Below are 18,816 nucleotides of genomic sequence, written 5' to 3'. Positions count from 1 at the left end.
CCTCCCTCTTTTTTTTTTATTTCTGTAAACAAGATGATGCTTGTGCTCCAATCTGTGCCAAGATGAAGACTTCACTTCTTCAAATCTTGCCAGTTTTAGAATCTGAAGGTTGGAGACAGCTAAAGGGAAAAACAAGAACAAAAAGTCTCTGGAGCTGTAGGAATTTTATTGTTATTTTCCTTTGTAAGATAAAAGGGATTTTCTGTAACCTGAAACCACTGGATTTTCTTCTTACTTCACAAAATTATTTTATTTTGTTATTGATATTGCATAGGAAACCATCAGTCTTTGTATGAAAGGCCTAACTTCTCAGGATGCTGGGACCACTTTGATAAGGCTGCTTTCTGCCCTTCTCTTACAGGAAAAGAAAAAAACACCAAAACCTGTCATATAATTCCACTGAGAAACAGATGAGCATTACCAGCTGAATTCAATTCATTACTCCACGTGCTCTGCATTTTATTGGTGCTGGTATTGGAACCATCAAATGCTGGCAGGACAAGAGGAAATGGCCTCAAGTGATGCCATGGGAGGTTTAGAGTGAATATAATTTTAAAATCTTCACCAAAAGTGTTGTCCAGCCCTGGAATAGGCTGCCCAGAGTATGAGTCTCCATCCCTGGAGTTATTTAAAAGACATGTAGACATGGTGCTTAAGGACATGGTTTAGTCATGGACTAACCCAGCAATGCTGGGTTAACAGTTGGCCTAATTGATCTTACAGGTATTTTCTAACCTAATTCTATGATTTTATGAAAAAAAAATCACTAAAAATGTTATTCTGCCTTGAAATGGGATCATTTCTCTGACAAAGATGCTTTTAGGGCATTTGCACAACCATATTTTGGTGATGTACATCTCTGGAAACATATCTTGGGTACTTCCCATTCAACCTGGATGTTCTGGTATTAGAAATCCATAGATGTGCTTTTAGTTCAGATTAACACAGACTCTAATGGCTGTTCACCTTGAGAACAGTGAAAGGTGTCCCAGTCCTGTAGGAGGGAATGTGGTTATGAATCCTCAGTGGGAGAGTAGGTGCTGTGTTTTGGTTTAGTGTTTACCCAGACCTGACCTTTCTCATAGCTCTCTGAGATGTTGATTGGGAAAGAGAGGGAGGTTGTGGCTTCTTTGTATGTTCTTGACAATCAATAACTGTTCAAACACACTGGAAGTGCATTTCTGCAGAGGTGGAAAAAGTTAGTGATGTCAGTAGGTCTGCAGGAGAACGCTAGCAGCAATGTATTTGAAAAGACTTCCCTTTGAGCGCAAAGGATTTCTACCACAAGTGCTGATTACCAAAATTAATTTCCTCTACACAGCACATATGCTGCAAAATTTCACTTGTCTCTTCTGCTTTTTCCCTAATGGTTTTCTGGGTAAGCAATGGAAAAATGTAGTTGTGTGATGCTCTCACATCTTCCTCTTTCCTGCAGTAAGTGTTTTTAGCAGAATTTAACCATCCTTTCTTATTAAATCTTAGCTTCTCTTCTGAAATACTCCTACCTATTTAAAGCTGTTTCTGGAGCACACAGAAGTGAAATGATGAAGGCCTAATCAAGTGCACAAGAAACCTTATTTCTATGGGGATTTTGCTGTGAATTGGTAGGCTTATACTATTCTCTGCAGTGCTCAAAAAAGCAGTGTCTTCTGTACTGTGACTTCAATATATAGGAGTCCTTCAACTTTGCTAACATCCTAAAGATGCATAACACCTCTTCCCTTGAACTGATGGATTCCATGAATCAAGGATATGATATATGCTATGGGAAGCTTTAGGTGATGGAAAAATTATGACTTCTGCATCTGATCGAAGCCGAACAAAGCACTTGGCTGCTCCTCTCTCTCTGTTACTTCAGTCTCCTTGCAGTCAGGGAGATCTCCAGAGGAGAAGGTACCAAGAACTGTAATGCCTAGGAAAAGAGAAGGAGCCCTGAGTGAGAATAACACCCTTGAGTTCAGCTCTCTATCTAAAATTTAGGCAGCCTTAGCTGGTGCATGTTCTTCTGTGTGTAATAAGGGGCTGTGATACTTCCTTTACTACAGTCTGGCAGCTGATGAGCTCTGTTACTCTCCCTGAGACTGCTTATCCAAAAGCAGGTTAAGTCCTGAGGAAGAAATGCAGGTGCAAACGTAACAAGCTGGAGTTTCCTTCTTGTTGTGATATGCTAATGGCAGAAATACGTATTTTTAAAATGCTTGAATTTGAAATGGAAGTGAGGTGATGAACTGTACAGCTGTAACAGGGTTGCCACAAACTCTGTAATGGTAAGGATTCATGATTAGACTAGCAGGAGAAAGTTTACTCCTTCTGACTCACAGAGAGGCTGTCCCTGCCTGGGAGCTGGAGCTGTGACTTAGGGAAGCCTAGTGTATGGCTGGCTGTATTAGTGATACTTTCTTCTTCTCTGAGCACCATGGAAACACTTCTACGTAAACCCGTGGTGCTACTGTCATCTGCATTTGCAAACCATGCTGGTAGAAAATGCAAGGATGGAGTACAAATGTACAGGATTTAGATCATAGCCCAAAACACAAAACACAGGCACTCAAAACCCTGCAATGTAGAAGGTGCTAGTCTGACTCAATAACAGACTCCTCTCAGCCATTTCATATACAATGATTTTCTCTCTACAGAAATGTTATAACCTGCATTTGATTTCCCTACAGAATACCATCGTTTTAATTATGTCAAAATAAAATTCTGATTTGTAATTCAACCCAGTCCATCTAATCTATCTAATTCAAGGGACCTGTAGTGAAGAAAAACTGGAGCAATGTAGCAGCAAATCATTTCTGATAGAAAGGATGCATTTCATTTAAATCAAAATAATTTAAACCAGCAAACCAGAAATCTGCATTTAAATAAATTATTTTACTCTTGATTTGTATTTGCACTTTTTTTTCCTCCTTGAAGAATATCAGGTTTTATTGGTATGCAACCCTCTTGCTGTGATTATTACAGCTAAATAAAACCCCTTACACTGTAACTTCTTACACTGTACCAGGGTTTATTTTATTTTGCAGGAGGCTGTGCAGTATCTGTACAAATCTACATCACTTAGCATGCATTTACTCTCTCAGGCTCTTATTTCCTAAGTGGTTTGTTTTTCTGCCCAGGATTTGCTCTGGACTGGCTGTGTTTGGCCCTGGCTTTGTTTGACCACTTGTGTTGGTGATGGCTCTGCCCTTCCAGGCTTTAAAGCAGGGATGTTCCATGCCTCTCCCCTGCCCCACCCAGAGCTGGGTGAGCACTGGGTGCCTTCTGGGGAAGGCAGGACACAGTTCTGGGGAGCAAGTGCTCCTTGCACTTCCACCTTGCTGGTGGATGTTCTCTGGTGACACCACAGCCATCCACATTCGGCCCTGCTGTCACATCCTGCTCCCTGTCCAGGTGCTCTGCCATGACATCCATCGCGTGCAGCCTAAGCAATCCTTCTTACGTTTTCTTTGGAAAATCCATTTCTTGGTGGATTGCATCCTGCCGGGCCTGAAATGGTGGTGCGGGCGTTTTGTTTCATTTCAAACCTAACTTTATACAGCTATTCCCAAAGCAGCGTCAGGGTTTCACTCAGCTGCATTTGAACCTCCGAAGCCCCCAGCACTGCCTGACACATTCACAGGCAGGGTTCTTCGGCCTGACACCCTCCAGGCTGGAGGAACACCCGGAGCACCCCCGAGGGATGAAGGCAGTCGGGGTGCCGGGGGCGGCTGCATCCTGGCGCACGCCCCGCGAGGAAGCCGTGGGCGGTGTGAGGTGACTTATGAGGCCGAGCAGCCTCCCGGCACCGAGACTTCCCCCTGCAGCCTGTCAGAGAGGGTTCTGGCAGCCTGTGACAGCAGCCAGGCCCCCATGGCCTGGCACTGAGCCCCCCTGCCTCCTCCCGGCCTCAGGGGTGGCCTCGGTGCTGCTGGACCAGGGAAACGACAGGTACCAGGGCCGGGAAATGGGGCAGGCTGGGCTTGTGCTCGGGGCTTGTGGTGCTGGCAGCAGGCAGGAAGGAGAGGGACGCAGTGCAGGGTGCTGTGACTCCTCAGGCTCCGCTGCCATAACCATTCTGCCCTCTCCTCCCAGCCCAGGAGCTACAGGAAGATGATGTGCCTGCCCGCCTCCCCACCGCCGCTGGCGTCGAGGACGTGGCTGGGGCTCGGGCTCTTCGTGCTGCTCTGCCTTGGGATGGGTAAGCAGGAACCAGGATGGGAGTGTGGGAAGGGGCTGGGCACCAGCAGCAGCGAACCCTGTGATGGTCACCAGGGGATGGTGGCCCTCCTCAGGACAGTCCTGGTGCCTTCTGCCAGGGCTGAGCCCAGGCCAGGGTTTGGGGTGCTGGCACTTCAGTGAAGAGCCCCCAGCTCTCAGCTTCCCAGGCCCATTGCACCAGGCTGCTGGCTCCCAGAGAGGCAGGGTGAGCTCCCATCGCAGCCAGGGTGAGAGAACTGAGGGTGGTTTTGGTCAGCTGATGTCTGTGGGGAGCACATGGCGCAACTCCTTGGGCTTCGGCCTCGGTGGCGGGGTGGTTTGTGCAGCTTTTTGGGTGGTTGAAAGTGGGTGTGTGGTGGAGATGACAGGGAAAGATGGCAGCTCTGAGTGCTCTGCACCTCCTGGGCAGCTCAGCACAGAGCAGAGCGAGTTCTTTCTCCAATAACACAAATCCCCATTGAAGTCCTGCCTGAGCTGTTCCCTGTCCTTTTCTGAGGACTTGCCACAAAGCTCACACAGATCGCTCCTCGCCTCAACAGGCTTGGGATGGGTCTTCTCAGATGTGTGAAATGTTAACATGGAAACCACACAAAATTCACTTCTGAGCTGGAGTTTGTTGTGGCTACAAGATAAGTTGTGCTTATTGTAAATTTTAGAGTTTCACTGCTGCTAACAATACTCTAGAGCAAACCTGAGTTGCACTGAGGCTTTCCTTAAAAATCAAGCAATGCAAAATTAGGAACTTTTCATGCTGCTATTGGGAAACTGGAAGATATTTGATGCCAGATTTCATTTTGAGTTTCAGTCTCAGAATTTTAAGATAAAACTTGGAGAATTTAGCAGGGAATGAATTGCAGAACGCACTTGTAAAGAAAGCAACAACCTCAAATGCCTCTTTGGGATCTCTGCTCTTCTGTCTTCCCCTCACTCTTTCCTCTATCTCTGTGTTTGCAAACCATTTATCAAGCACAAATATACTTTGCTTGTATTTGCATCAGGCATACAATCTATCATGAGCAGAACTGTTTCTCTCTCAGTGGTTTAAGAGCTTGTGGTATGTTAATAATGTAATTATGAGCATATGGTAATTCTCCACTCATGTAATTTCTCTGAAAATGATTCTGGTTCCTTGGCTAAAGGATGTATACTTGGATGTATAGTTTGATGCATGCTAATATCCACTGCTAGAAATACAAGTTTGATAATAGAAAATTAAGTGTTTATCTAGTTGTACTTTTGAGACACGATTTTTAGATGTTTCTCTAGCAACAAGTCAATGGAAGTCACAGTGCTTCAGGAGCAGGGGCTTGGCAGTTGATAAGAACAGGACAGCTGATGCACTTACTTCTCTCTCTGTATGCACTCACACACACTCTTTCTCTCCGAAGATCAGCATTCCTGCATTAAATTGCTCCATGAAAATAGGTGGTGCAGTACCCACAAAGGACTGGGCTTGAAAAACTTTCCTGGTGCTTGTGGGCGATGCCTTCTCAGCGTTGCCCACAGGGACCACAAGGACTGGGTTCTGACCTTGTTGTGGCGAAATAGTGGAGCCCTGGGTGTCTGCCACCACCCTGGCAGTGACTTCCCATGCAATACAGAGTGAGTCACCACAGCCAGCATTTCCAGGACTGACCCCTCATGGGGCTGCTCGTGGCCACATCAAGGCACAGTCAGGGCTGGCTCCCAGAGCCCATGTCCTTGGTTTGGCCCAGGTGTCCTGATGCTGGCACACTTCCCTGATGTAGCACTGCAAAAGGTCAGGTAGCATTCTAGGATGGAAACAGGTGCCCTCTGTAAAGCCCATGTGAGCGAAATAGTAACAGAGGGAATGCCAGGCTGAATTTTCACATTGTAGCAGGGGAAGGCATCAATGGGGGGCTTAATTAGAAGGGATTTGAGGGTTGTCTTTCATAGGAAAGGTTGAAGGTTGATTTGATGGTTGTCTTTCATAGGAATTTCATGTATGCGCAAGCTATGTAGATCCATTTATTTTCCTTTGAATTGAATTTTGCTATTCTGACGTTCACTTGAGGTGCCCCCCTGAAATGCCAGTGTAATTTAGAGCTGTGTCTGGGATGTCAGCTGCTGCTGGAGACACTGATGTCCATGAACAACACCCTGTTGTCTCAGCACAAAGTGGCAAAACAGCTTGGTTACAGCACAAACTTCTTTTTTTTTTATGATCTGAATGCACTGCTGGTATCCCCACAGGCTTGGTTTCATCAAGCCATTGCACCTTCACAGCTACTTTCAAACTGTAGGATGTTCTCAGTCCCCAGTTTATCCTAGAAAAATATAGCTTGAAGTCCCTCAGTATGACCTTTCCCTGCCCCGTGTGCAAACAAAGCATAGGCACTGACTTCAGTGACACAGCAACCCCAGCTTTATGCCCATGGAGTATTTTTAGACTTCCCTGGAGTATTTTCTTCTAGCTGGGGACCACTTAGCTCTTGGTTTCTTCCCAGGGGTGAAATTTTTTGAGAAGTTTGGAAGAAAATTCCCTACAGCTTTTCTAAGTTACTGGAGGGTTGGGAAGGGAGGGGCAATATGCACTTCTGTGAGAGAGCACTGGCTCACAAATAACACATTCCAGGAATCCCCTTCCTTTGTGTTACTCCCAGTGAAGAGCTTGGAGTGGAGCTGGGTTTCAGAAAGGGACAATGAGGGCTGAGAAAGAATCCCTGTTTTGTGGCCAGCCCTAAATATTGAAGTGTGAATTTTAGGTGCTTGGTGTGTAATTTCTGTGCCAGCTCTGGTATGGGTTGTGCTGGGGCAGATTTCACGGCGGAGATGGCACAAATTTTTCTTTACCTACTGGATTTGCCCATTTGATCGCTGGATGCAAATTGAGTTTCTGACTTATTCCTCTTCATGCTTTCAGCTGTTTTAATTTTTTTTTTTCGGAAGAGTTTCTGTCTCCTGTTCCAGACATGCAGAAAAAAACAAGACATGCTTCAAAAACAAGGGCAGTGGATCTAAGGAACTCCTTTTTCTGTCTGTCAGTCTAGCCAGAGTGAAACCTGCTGTAAGAGGAGAAACAGAAACCCAGCTAAACCCTACTGCTTTTTGCTTATAGAGACTGTTTTACTTCTTCTCTTGAGTGCTTCTTAAATTAAAGAATTATTTAGGAAAAAAAAAAAAAAACACAGAAAATTAAACTTGGACAAGCTACATTTTTACACACAAAATACAGTCAAAAGTCTAAATGCCAAGTTTGTAAGGCTATGGGTCAAATGTTCCTTTCACCCACATAATTTCCTTTTTCCAGTTAGATCGGAATGAACCCAGATAGCTCCAGTGACCTCATGTTGCTCTGACTGCAACAGCTTTTTTGCATTTCTGGGATCACTGAGACTTTTGCAGTGTGCATGTTGGACATTCCTGCATTTAAACATGCAAAGTTTGGAGTGGACGCTTTTACTAATTGTGGTAGATTAATTCTGGTAAGCAGAAGGTGCCACCCTTACCCCTTCACACCTTTCCTGCACATCTCTGCCTTGATTCTGAGTTCCAAGTGGTTTAATGAGGGGTATTAATCTGACATAAATGACTGATGTTATCCTTCTGCCTCTCTTGTGGTGAGTTAGTTTTTTTCTGAGCCAGTTTGCTTTTGCAGCTATGCTGTGCACCCTGGAGGGGGATGGATGCTGACAGGAGTCATAGTTGAGGGGTACAAATGGGTCATTGCCACCAAAAGATGCAGTCCTGCTCCTCTCTGGCTATGTGATCCTCCTCTTTGCACATGTCTGATCCCTGGATGATCTACTTCATCTTCCAGCTTAGCAGAAAGTTCCTTTTTTCTTTTCTTTTAAGACTGGTATCTTGAACCAGACTCGGGAGAGGATTGGAAGGGAAAGGGGAGCCAGATCCCCTCTGCTTGCATGGGGAAGGCATGAGATCAGTGTGAGTTTGTTGTCTGCCTGCATCCCAGGGTCATGCCAAGCTGGGAGAGAATTTCCACATTCAGAGAAATTCTCAAAGAATTACAGAGTTTGTGTTGGAAGGGATCTTAAAGCTCTATTTGTTCTAATCTCCCTGCCATGAACAGTTCCACATGACCAGGTGGCTCAGAGTCCTTCCCAAATTGGCCTTGAACACCTTCAGGGCTGGAACATCCACAACTTCCCTAGACAACCTGAGCCAGCACCTCACCCCCCCATAATAAATAATTTCTTCCTAATATCTTATCTAAACCTTCCCTCCTTCAGCTTGAGGCCATTCTCCCTTGTCCTATTGTTATATGCCCTTGTGAAAAGTCCCTCTCCAGCCTTCCTTAAGGCTCCTTTTAAGCACTGGAAGGCTGCTCTAAGGTCCCCCTGGAACCTCTTCTCCAGGCTGAAGTCTTCTCCTTCCTTTTTAAACGTGTTTCCCAGTACAAATGGTGTGCACATGTGGATGTGGCATCTTCCACAGGGTGGCAAGGCAGGATGCAGTGAATTCTGCTCACTTGGCAGAAGGAGGTCAGCTCTGTTTTAAAATAGATTAACTTTATGTTAAATTGTAGCTGTTCTGTCCCCTCGGAGGGGCATCAGCATCGGGAGTCTCAGGAGTTCATTTGAGAATATGTAAATCTTTCCCAACTCAGAAATGCCACAGGCTTTGCTTCTGCTTTTTCACTGTTATGCTTTTAAAATATCATTGGTCCCAGGGGACTCCCTGACTGAAAAGAAAGTGCTGACTGATGGCTAATGGTGGCATTTCTACCTATCCTGCACTCAAAGCTCAGCCACCTTTTGGCGAGCTCCAGTTCCTACCACATCACATAAAAGGTTGTTAGAAAAGATGATTGAAGAAAGTCTCCCTGCACAGCGCTGCTCTCACCTTAGCTGGTACCCTCTGGTGTCATTTGAAATGCCCTGCAGACGGGGATTTGGTCCCTGTGCCAGGGGAAGTGCTTCAGAGAGAACAGAGCTTGCTGTCAGACACAGCTTCCTAAAAATCCAGAGAGCCCCTTTTCCCTGCCCCCAGTGCTCCTGGACGGTGCCTCCAGCAGCCCCTGCCTCTCATTCCACTCCCTCTGCAGCTCCTGGAGCTTACAGAGCCCTCTGCACTGCTCTGGTTCCCCGAGTGTCCTCCAGCTAATCACCATTCTCCATGCCACGCTCTTATCTAGGGCTGTGTAATCTCTGCTCCAGCAGCGGGGTGACTGACAGAGCATCCGTGAGTCAGTGCCTGAGCACAGACCAGTTTCTCTAACAAGATAATGGCTGGCAGGCCTGCAGCCTTGGTAGCTGCACTGGTGAGTGTTGCTATGGCTGTGGGCAAGTACTTCAGCAGGAAAAAAAGAAAAAAAAATTAAAAATTGTAATTTTTCGACTTTGAAGTGGGCTTCTGTGAGAGGTATCATACTTGATTTTCCTAGTTACTGGGTACTTTCACCTTCTATCAGTTTCAAGAGAGGGCTGGCTGCTTGGGGAACATGTGAGACAGAGATTTAGTAAGCACTGAAGAAAACTACAGCCTTAAGCAGTGGGGAAGACCTCAATTTCAGAAACTGCTGTGAGGACAGTAGCATGCATGGCAGTGGTACTGGAGGAATTAGGAAAATTATCTGAGAACATCTTCAGCTGGGAGATGAATATAGAGGAAGTACAAAGTGATCCTGTCAGCAAGAGATGGAGACTGCAGGGGGAAAAATTAACAAATTTATTTTTGTCTGTCTTTGTGACAGATCTCCCCCACCAGCTCGTCTTACACAAATGCCACATCTAGTTTCGGCTCCCAAACTGGGAAATCTAAAGAAGTGCTGAGCAAGATACAGGAATTTGATCTCTAAAGGAACTAAAATATGCAAATCTGAGGACATCCAGATTTAGGGGCCCTCCCTGCCCTTTTTTATTATAGCAGGGTGACATTCCACGGGCTGGGAGTGCAGAAAGGGAGAAGGCTCTGACTCTTCTTTTGCTCGTTTCTCCAAGTCAAAGATGTCCTTCTGTCCCCACGGCTGTGTGTCCCTGCTGGTTTGCAGGGGAGAAAGCGAGGTCTCTCCTTCCTTTCCTCCCTGAGCAGCATCCGTGTGGTGCACTCTGCAGCGGGGGAACAGATCTAAGAGACGATCTAGTCCCCATCTCCAAGTAATTCTGGTTCCATAGCCAGCTCCCTGCTTGGATCTGACCTCCTGGCCGGTGCCAAGATGGGAGAATTGCTGGTGATTTGTGCAGAGTTGCGATTTTACTCACAGAACAAACACGGCTGGACATACCCTGCCAGCGGGCTTGTCCCAGGCTGACTCAGAAAGCAGATTTTGATCTCCTCAAGTACCGAAAACTGAGCTGGAGCAAGAGGTGTCAGCTGGCTGGAGCCAGCCCCTCTACCAAAGTATTTCAGATTCCCTTTTGTCTTCTCAGATGCTAATTGCAGATTGCCCTCTGGTTTTCACAGCCACTTCATGGCTTCAAAGATTTCTTCACTAAAGGTGAAGATGTGCAAACAAACACAAAATAAAACAGCATTACAGTGGAACAGAGGAATGCTGATGGAGTGGGACACCAAAACACCCTGGGAGTGTTAGAATAATTGCCAAATCTACAGTTTAGAGCTGGGCAAGCCAGGGTTATTCTTTTGTTTAGGAGGAATGTGGCAGTGTAAAGATGGGAAGTGCATTAACCGTGTGTGGGGTACCCCGAGGTTACAGCACAGAAGCAAGCAAGGATGGCCTTCTTTTCTGCTCCCCTCTCTAACCACGTTTGGGATAGGTAATGGAACTTGACCTGAGCAAAACATCTGGATTTGCAGCTGCTTTGTTTCACCACAGCGGCCCAGAGCAGCAGCAGGACCATGGTTTGTGATGAGAAGCTGGGCCTGGGGTTATGCAAGGGGAAAGGGCCACTCTTCCTTTTCATGTCTGCCAAGACATCTCTTCGCTTGCTGGAGCGGAGTCTGTGGAGGAGGAGCCTCAGAGGCTGGTCAGGGACTCACTCCTGGGATAATCTGCAGCCACAGGCTCCGTAAAGAGGACAGCCAGCACGGCCTTACAGCACCCACTTTTCTCTGTTTCATCCCATATTTATTAGTGCACAGAGTCTTTACAATGAAACACAGAGGGAGGCAGTGTTTTTATGCACTTCTGAACCAGTGTCTCCACACAGAGGTTATCTGGGCATCTACCAGCATCTTTCTGCCATCAGTGTGCTCTCAGGAGTCACTGATTTAAACATGAAACATTCCACATACTCCCATGTAGCACAGGACATTTGCTGGCTTTTGGCTCCATGGAAAGCCTGGAGAGAATCTCATTCCTCATTGGTAAAATCACCAGGGATAAAGACAAAATCAAGGGGGAGTTTCTAGTCTTTTAAAGATTCAGCTTTTCAAAACTGATTTTTCGACTCGTCTGTTTTGCTTGGAAATCCCTGTAAAATACTGCATTGCCCTCAAAGGATAAATCAGACAAGTTTGGGGTGAATGTGCTATTCCCAGAAAATGAGGGGTCTGAGCTGCAGAATTACCTGCAGAGTGGGAATCCCAGATGCACAGTCCTAGGCAAAGTCAGTGATGCCAGTAATTTATGAGTAGAGATACCAGCTGCTGTTGCAAAGATAAACAGGAAACCAGAAGGGGAAAAAACAAGGCAAGGCTCAGAAGGGCAGAGAAATGGGGAATGCAAGAGAAAAAGAATGGCTTGGGAGCTTCTGTTAACCAGGACTTATTTGGAGGTTTCCAACAGTTTGAGGCTGCTTCTCCAGAGCATTGCTAGGTCTTTAGTTGCCTTTTACTGTCAAATGTCTGCAAGGCTTCTGTGCCAGAGGAAATCTGCTCTCATTTGCTGTCTGACTGCATTCGTGGTCAGGATAACAAAGCTCCCTGTGGATGGGGAATTTCTGAGTCAAGGCTTGGGCAAAGAGTGAGGGAAATAGGGATATGGGCTCAACCGCTCTCCTGACTCTCAGAGCAAACAAGAAGGAACAATTCTTGGCTATATTCCTTTCTTTTCCAGCTAGCCCCACTGTTTGGGGCATCTGCAGCACAGACATAGTTTGAAGGAAGCAAACTTCTGCCCAGGGAAGAGAAAGTCAGCCCTTCCATCAGGTCAGCATTGCCACATGCCACTTCCAATGATGGACTGATGTGTGTGCACAGCAAGAGAGTGGTGAGCTTCAGAGGGGTGGGAAGAGGAGAGATCTTTTTCTAGAAAAGTCATTAAGAATGATTTCCATGGTGAATACCCTCCCCACAGCCTGGCTGCAGAGAGCATTCGGCACAGAAACGGCACAGAACTGGATTTTCATTTTTGCTTTGCAGTTCACCTCTAAAGCGAAAGGGGACTTTTGTAGGGCTGAATGACTCTTCATGGACTTTGGTTCCTTCAGGCTTGCAGCATTCAGGTTGCAGTTTCAAGGGTGCAGAGCCTTTTAAGGGTAGACATGACATCAGCAGGAGTTTCCAGCCCCTGCACATGTACTCCCAAGGAGGTTTTTGTTCTCCTTTTGGTTGCAGAGGAGACTCTGAGGGGCAAGGTAGGGAGAACCTCATGCAACTCATGATGTGATGTCACCCTGACATTTTCTATACGCCTACTCTTCCCCTATTGCTGCCAAAGAAAATAGAAAATGGTCTTTATCAATCCCAGATTTTGACTGGATGTTTGACTGGCCGCTCTTTTGAGACTCTCCAATAATAATAAGAGCTGCACTGTGAGAACAAGCGAAGATGTGGTCAAAGATAAAAGCACATGTACACACAAACACACACAGAGGTGCAGGAGAAGGAACTTAAAGAATCACAGCCTGAAGTGGGCTGCTTTTAAAGAGAACAGAAGGAAATGCTTTCTCACACAGCATGTAATCAAACTGCACAAGTCATTGCCAGAGGATGTTGTGAATGCTAAAATTATATGTGCATTCCTGAAAGGGCATTCCTGAAAGGGCAAGTACTCTTCCTGCAGGGTAGATCTAGCAGTAGCAATTTAAATGCTGATGTCAAGAAATCCTGAATTTTAGGCTGCAAAGGTTGGCAAGACAAGGCAGATTTTCTCCTGTGTGGAAGAATTAATTTCTCTCTCATTTTGCTTTCAGCTGATGGCTGACAGAGGTCAGTGTGAGCAACTCCTGGTCTGCCCCAGCTTGGTTGCTCAGGATCTGCAATGCATTAGAAGGGGAAGTACAGGAAGTAAGGGGGAAATATAGAAACTTTCCCTTTGGAAGACCAGTGGAGTGGCTGAGTGGAGGGAAACCAGTTAAATAAGAAGTTTCTAATTTAATTACATATTCTATTTTATTTAACTAATATTAAAACATTCCATAGTGTCACCAGGACATCCACAGTATTTTTTGGTGTGTTTCCTACAGATTTAATGTCAAGTATGCAAGTGAGACAGGGGTGGGTGTGCAGCAGGGGAGGGGAGTGAAATTTATTCCACAGAATCACAAATCATTTAGGTTGGAAAAGACCTTTAAGATCTTTCAGCCCAACCTTTAACTTTGCCCTGCCAAGTCCACCAACAAACCCTGTCCCTAAGTGCCACACCACGTTAAATGTTCTGTCCCAGGCTTTGTGTCTGGGCTCTACTCCAGCAATCAGCCCCGAGCTCCAGCTGTGGCAGGGCACTGGCCGAGCATCCCCTTGTCTCCCCTCAGCATGGGCAGCTGTAGGACTGTGAGCAAGTCACAGGGCTGTGCCACAGGGCTCCTGTTGTGGCAGTGGCCCCAGGGTCTGTGTGTCACCCCAGGGTCTGCGAGTCACTGCTAAGCAAATGAGGCCTGGCAGGCAAGCAGCTTGTGGCTGCCTTGGACAGCGGCTGAATGCGAATGCTGCAGCATCCCGGTCACAGCGCTGCCTGCGTGGCTGCAGCTAGGCTGGGACTACCAAGAGTGAGCCAGCACCAGCCAGGCTTTGCTGGGGGGGTGGCAGTTCTGAGGCTCAGCTTTGTGCATTGCTCAGCTCACACTTCAGGCTTTGCACATGGGCTCTCCCCTCCACTGATGGGTGATGCTGTGCTGTCCTTATCAGCGACACACCGCCCGTCAGGACTTTCCTGCTTCCCCTCTCAGGTGTGGTTACTGAGATGTGTTCTGCAGGGAAAGAAGAGGGAATCTGAATCTTTTCTGTCCTGAAGACAGCTATTTCCTTGTTTTTCTGCTCTCAGTCAGTGGGGTGTAACAGTCTGATATCCCACTTCCACCACTGGAGATGATGCTGAGGCAGTGAGGCCGAGCCTGATCTGGACTAACCAAGCTGAGTTCACATCATCCCCAGGCTTGCCCTAACTCAGGTGAAAGCCCAGGCACCTGTCCTGTGGTGCAGCACAGGGCTGTGTGTCCATGCTGGGTCACCTTGCAGCAGCAGCAGCAGCAGGAACTCGGTGCTAGGCTGCTCCCTGGATGGCAGCCCCTGTGAACCTTTACCCACTGGAAAGAGGAAGGAGTGGCAAAGCGAGGCGGATCCTGGGAGCAGGGTGCTTAGCAGGGGAATTACTGCTCATGTGCTCAGAGTTGTACCTAACTGCACCCTGCAAGGGTCTCAGTGTTGTCAGGACATGGCTGCACTCCAGGTGTGCCACTGCACAGTCACAGGCCAGGAGTTGGGGAACATCTGTGCTGGTTCCAAGTTGTCCCATGAGCTTTCACAAAGATAAACTTGTTCTACCTAGACTAGGCAAAATTGTTCACTTGCTATTGCTGGAAGGCTGATGACAAGTGTGGCTGCAACCTTTGTGTATCATTGTAGGGTTGATTCTAGTTTCTGGGATCTTGAAAGTTTTGGGTCTCTTTCCTTTTAAAAAAAAGTAACTACCAAAAATCCCGCAGCCCCCCTGAACAAATAGTACACTGTGGCCCTGTTAAGCAGGAAGAGAAGCCATTGGAGAGCGACACAGATTTTTCCAAACACCAGGCTCTGAAAAGGGAAGCAGAGGAGATAGCAGTTTGTGCATGTGCATTTCTATCCCTATTTTTACAGGGGCCAGCGAAATTTATGTTCAGGCAAGCAACTCTCCTGCCTTTGCCTTCAGCAATCCATGCAGCAATCCTTGTGTGCCTGCTGGGTCATGATCCTGAGTAGCAGTGGAGCATGATGTAGGAGGCAATGGCCAGGGGTGGCTCCCTCAGTGTAGAGCTGAAGCTGTGAAACAACTCGGTGGCTGATGAGGGATGTGAGCAGTCACAGCCAGAAGGGGTGAGCTTTAGGCAGCAGGTCCTGGCACAAGGCTGTACCACTGACTCACTCACTGACTTTTGTTTGCTCCTCACCTGCAGGCCAAGCACTGGAGAAGAAAATAGTCAGAAGCAAAGTGGGGGAAAAGGTCAGCCTGCCTTGTTGCCATGAAATTCCCAGCTCAGAAAGCCTGCACAAGTACCGGGTCTATTGGCAGAAGAACATTACGGACGTGGTGCTGGCCTACTCAGAGGGGAATATGATCTCCAAGCACGAGCGGTACCGGAACCGGATAGAGATGGACCCCTGGAACCTCACCCTGTGGATCTCCCTCGTGGAAATCCTGGACAATGGCTCTTACCAGTGTGTGGTTCAGCACAACTCCGTTGTTGTGTGTGACGAGTCTGTCATCCTTTTTGTGACAGGTGGGTGGATTGCATCCTGGCACCTGAGGCTCTCCAGTGCCAGCCTCTGGGGGTGAGGGATGCTCTTCCAAGCTCATCCATACTGCAGCAGGTGTGGAAGGTGTGTTATCTGCTCCCATTCCAGCAGCCTCCCTTCTTACCTTTCTAAAGCTACCCCAGGTACAGCAATTTTTTTTCCCACCACCAATCCAACCTCCTTCCCTTGATGCCTTCCTCTTGTGAAAGGATCCCTCCTGGGGCCCTCCCCAGACACCACTGGTGATGGGTGCCTGAGGCAGCCCCTGCTGTCTTTGGGGCAAAGCAAGATCAAGCCCTTAGTGCCTGGCAAGCATTCAAGCTGAAAGAGAAATAGGGTGGCCAGGGCAGCATCCCAGCCCTGCATCCAAACCCCTGTGGAACTGGGCACTGCAGCTCCACAGCCTAAAGCCAAATTCATCATAGAGCTTTGAGGCTTGTTACATTAAAGAAACTGAGTTCCTTTGTTCAAAATGAATCTGAATCTTTTCTTAGAGGCCACAAAAAGTTCCACTGACATTTTCCATTTCCACCAGTGTTTTTGTAGCAGTTGGTTTCAACCAAGGATACTGGTGACATATATAAATATATACATGTATTTTAATACCTGTAACAGCAGATAGTTACATGAATCTTCCAGACAAGTCAGTGAAGGAGCATGCCTCATCTGGAAGGAGATTGGGCAACAAAAAACAGACAAGCTCCTGAGGTCTGGCCATTTCCTGCTGGCCTGAGAGGGCACATGTGCAATGAGATAAATTCAGTGATCTTTCTGGGAATTGGCATGAAAAAAGGGAAGTGTACTGCCAGCATGTTTTTTTAACCATGAGGGTTGAGAAGTTAACTGCATAAAAAACATAAAACTATAGATCTCTTTTCCTGTCTGCAAATACTCCAGTTTCTTTCCAGCCAGAAATCCTCTTGCTGTCCTAACAGGCCAGCTGTAATAATTATGGCAGACTTCTGCTCCCTCTGGTGAAGTGGGATCAAGTTATTGTGGGGATCAGGAAAGGGAAATGCTGGAATCAGGCTGGGATGCCTGAAGGGATTTTCCAGGCTGGATGGCAGTGTTGTATTGCTCAACAGACAATGGGGCTGGAAGGAAAACTGTCTCTCCTTGCTTGCCACTGCTCAGCCACACAGTGCTGAGCAAGTTTCTTTCACTAGTGACTGCTTGCATGGTATCCTAGACCATGGGCAGAAAAAACTCCCATGGTGACTGCCCTGTGAGGGGTCCTTGCCTTGCTGTGGGTTTTGGGGGCTGCAAACCTCGCTGTGGCCTGACAGAATGGTAACCAAATCTCTCTCACTTCAGCTGACTTCAGCAAGCCCAACATAACAGCAGAAGTGTCCGCTGATTCTTGTGAGCTGACTGAGATGGTGTTAACATGTTCGTCTCACGGAGGTTTCCCCAAGCCCAAAATCTCTGGAGCCCTCAACAACGTGTCCATGGAGTGGAATGCCAGCTGGGTGTCTGAGTCCAGCCTCAGCCCCTACAATGTCACTGGAAAACTGCTGCTCAACGTGACCAAAGACGTCAACATCACTTGCTCCATTGAATACAGTGGCTTTGCCAAGTCCACCAGTTTGCTTCTGAGTATGTTTTATTAATGTTTTTTGTAACAAAACCATTTTGTTGAATCTGCTGGGTTGCCTTTCTGAGAATGCAGTAGATTTTGTGCAAGTGTTCACGCAAAGATCACCCAATGATCCTGCCTGTGAACTACACACCGAAATATTTCAAAGGCTGTGAGATAGCCGGGCTGGGAAGGGAGAATTACAACGGTGACTGACAAGCAGAGGCAGTTCTGTCTCCCTGCTGCTCTGCTGCAGCTGGGCTGGGAGCTGAACTGGATCCTGTTGTGGTAATGTCACACCTGGTGGCTCCCACAGGCTGGGGCTGCCACCATCCCGTGCCCCTCTGTACCAGCACAGTCTTGCTGCCAGCTGTGTGACACAGACCTGGTATTTGAATGGAGGGACCAGAGAAACATGCGTGCTTTAAAAGCCACAGGCTGCACTTTAAAATAATTTCCTCATTTAACAAGCTTGTTTGTCCCTGCTTCAGTGAAAGAAACTGTCAGCTGGGGTCTAGACAAAATTCTGCTTTCAAATGTAACATGGGGTTAACTCATACGAAAAGAATTCCATCACTGAGCATGGCTCAGAAGTGATGGCATAATAGATAAGTCTGTGCTTTGAAAAGCTTGAGGCACAAATGGAAACAGCATGAGGGAAAGCAGCACACTACATTCCAGATGTTTTGCAGTAGAAGGGGATTTGCAAGAAAATTCGTAAAACCAAAAGGATTTTTTTTTTTAATGTTGTTACCAAAAAAGTATTCTGAAATGTCTCTGGGCTTGATGTTTTTACTGTAGAGATAAGGGCACCTTCAAGGGAAGATAGAGAAGCAGTATGTTTCCTAGGGAATTATACCTTATTCATCAAGGTAGCTTATTCATCTATCTTACTAAAATCAAAGGGGCTTGTGGGGAGAGGTGCCATTCAGCTTCAGAACAAATGCCAGGAACTAGTGCTTTATGAATATTGGCTATTGCTGGATGTAGAGCATAATGTCCCTAATGAAGGGAGAATAAGGTTATGAATAGCTCACTACATAGAAAAAGCAAGCAACAACAACAAAAGCAGTAATCAGAGGAGGGTGCAGCCAACAGTGACACAGCCACAGCAGTCACAAACCCCCCACTTTCTGACTTTTAGGATGTGGAACCACTCCCATTTTGGCATGGTGTAAATGATCCTCAAAAAAAACCTTTCATGAACACTGAATTACAGACAGAACAGAGCCTCTGGTAAATGTAGAAGGCAACCCCTACAGAGTGAGGGGAGGACTGAACAGCAGATCAGGCTAATTAATGGCTTAGGAGTGGAATGATGCTTACCTGTGCCAGATGCAGATGGTGGAAAAGTGAAGGTTTGTGCACATAGGTCTGCAGACCTATGGACATACAGCAAGTCCTGTCCTCTACAAGAATGGCCCAGTATTTATATATCTATCTATCTGTCTATCTATCTATCTATCTATCTATCTATCTATCTATCTATCTATCTATCTATCTAT

General features: G+C 46.7%; 1 protein-coding gene across 2 annotated transcripts in view; it reads left to right on the top strand.

The window, feature by feature from the left end:
* The first annotated feature begins 3,762 nt into the window (after positions 1 to 3,762).
* Positions 3,763 to 18,816, top strand: part of CD80 (CD80 molecule) — a 22,669-nt gene continuing 7,615 nt past the window's right edge. The window contains exons 1-4 of one of the 2 annotated variants that reach the window (XM_015642188.3): positions 3,763 to 3,930; positions 4,080 to 4,180; positions 15,396 to 15,719; positions 17,050 to 17,331. In XM_015642188.3, coding sequence (XP_015497674.1) covers positions 3,764 to 3,930; positions 4,080 to 4,180; positions 15,396 to 15,719; positions 17,050 to 17,331 — 874 coding nt within the window. In that variant the 5' untranslated portion in view covers position 3,763. Of the gene's footprint in view, positions 3,931 to 4,074; positions 4,181 to 15,395; positions 15,720 to 17,049; positions 17,332 to 18,816 lie in introns of both variants that reach the window. The other variant, XM_015642198.3, reaches the window with a different exon arrangement.

The sequence above is a fragment of the Parus major genome, chromosome 1, assembly GCF_001522545.3.
Source record: "Parus major isolate Abel chromosome 1, Parus_major1.1, whole genome shotgun sequence".
Lineage (NCBI taxonomy): Eukaryota > Metazoa > Chordata > Aves > Passeriformes > Paridae > Parus > Parus major.
This window is presented reverse-complemented; position numbering and strand designations above follow the sequence as displayed.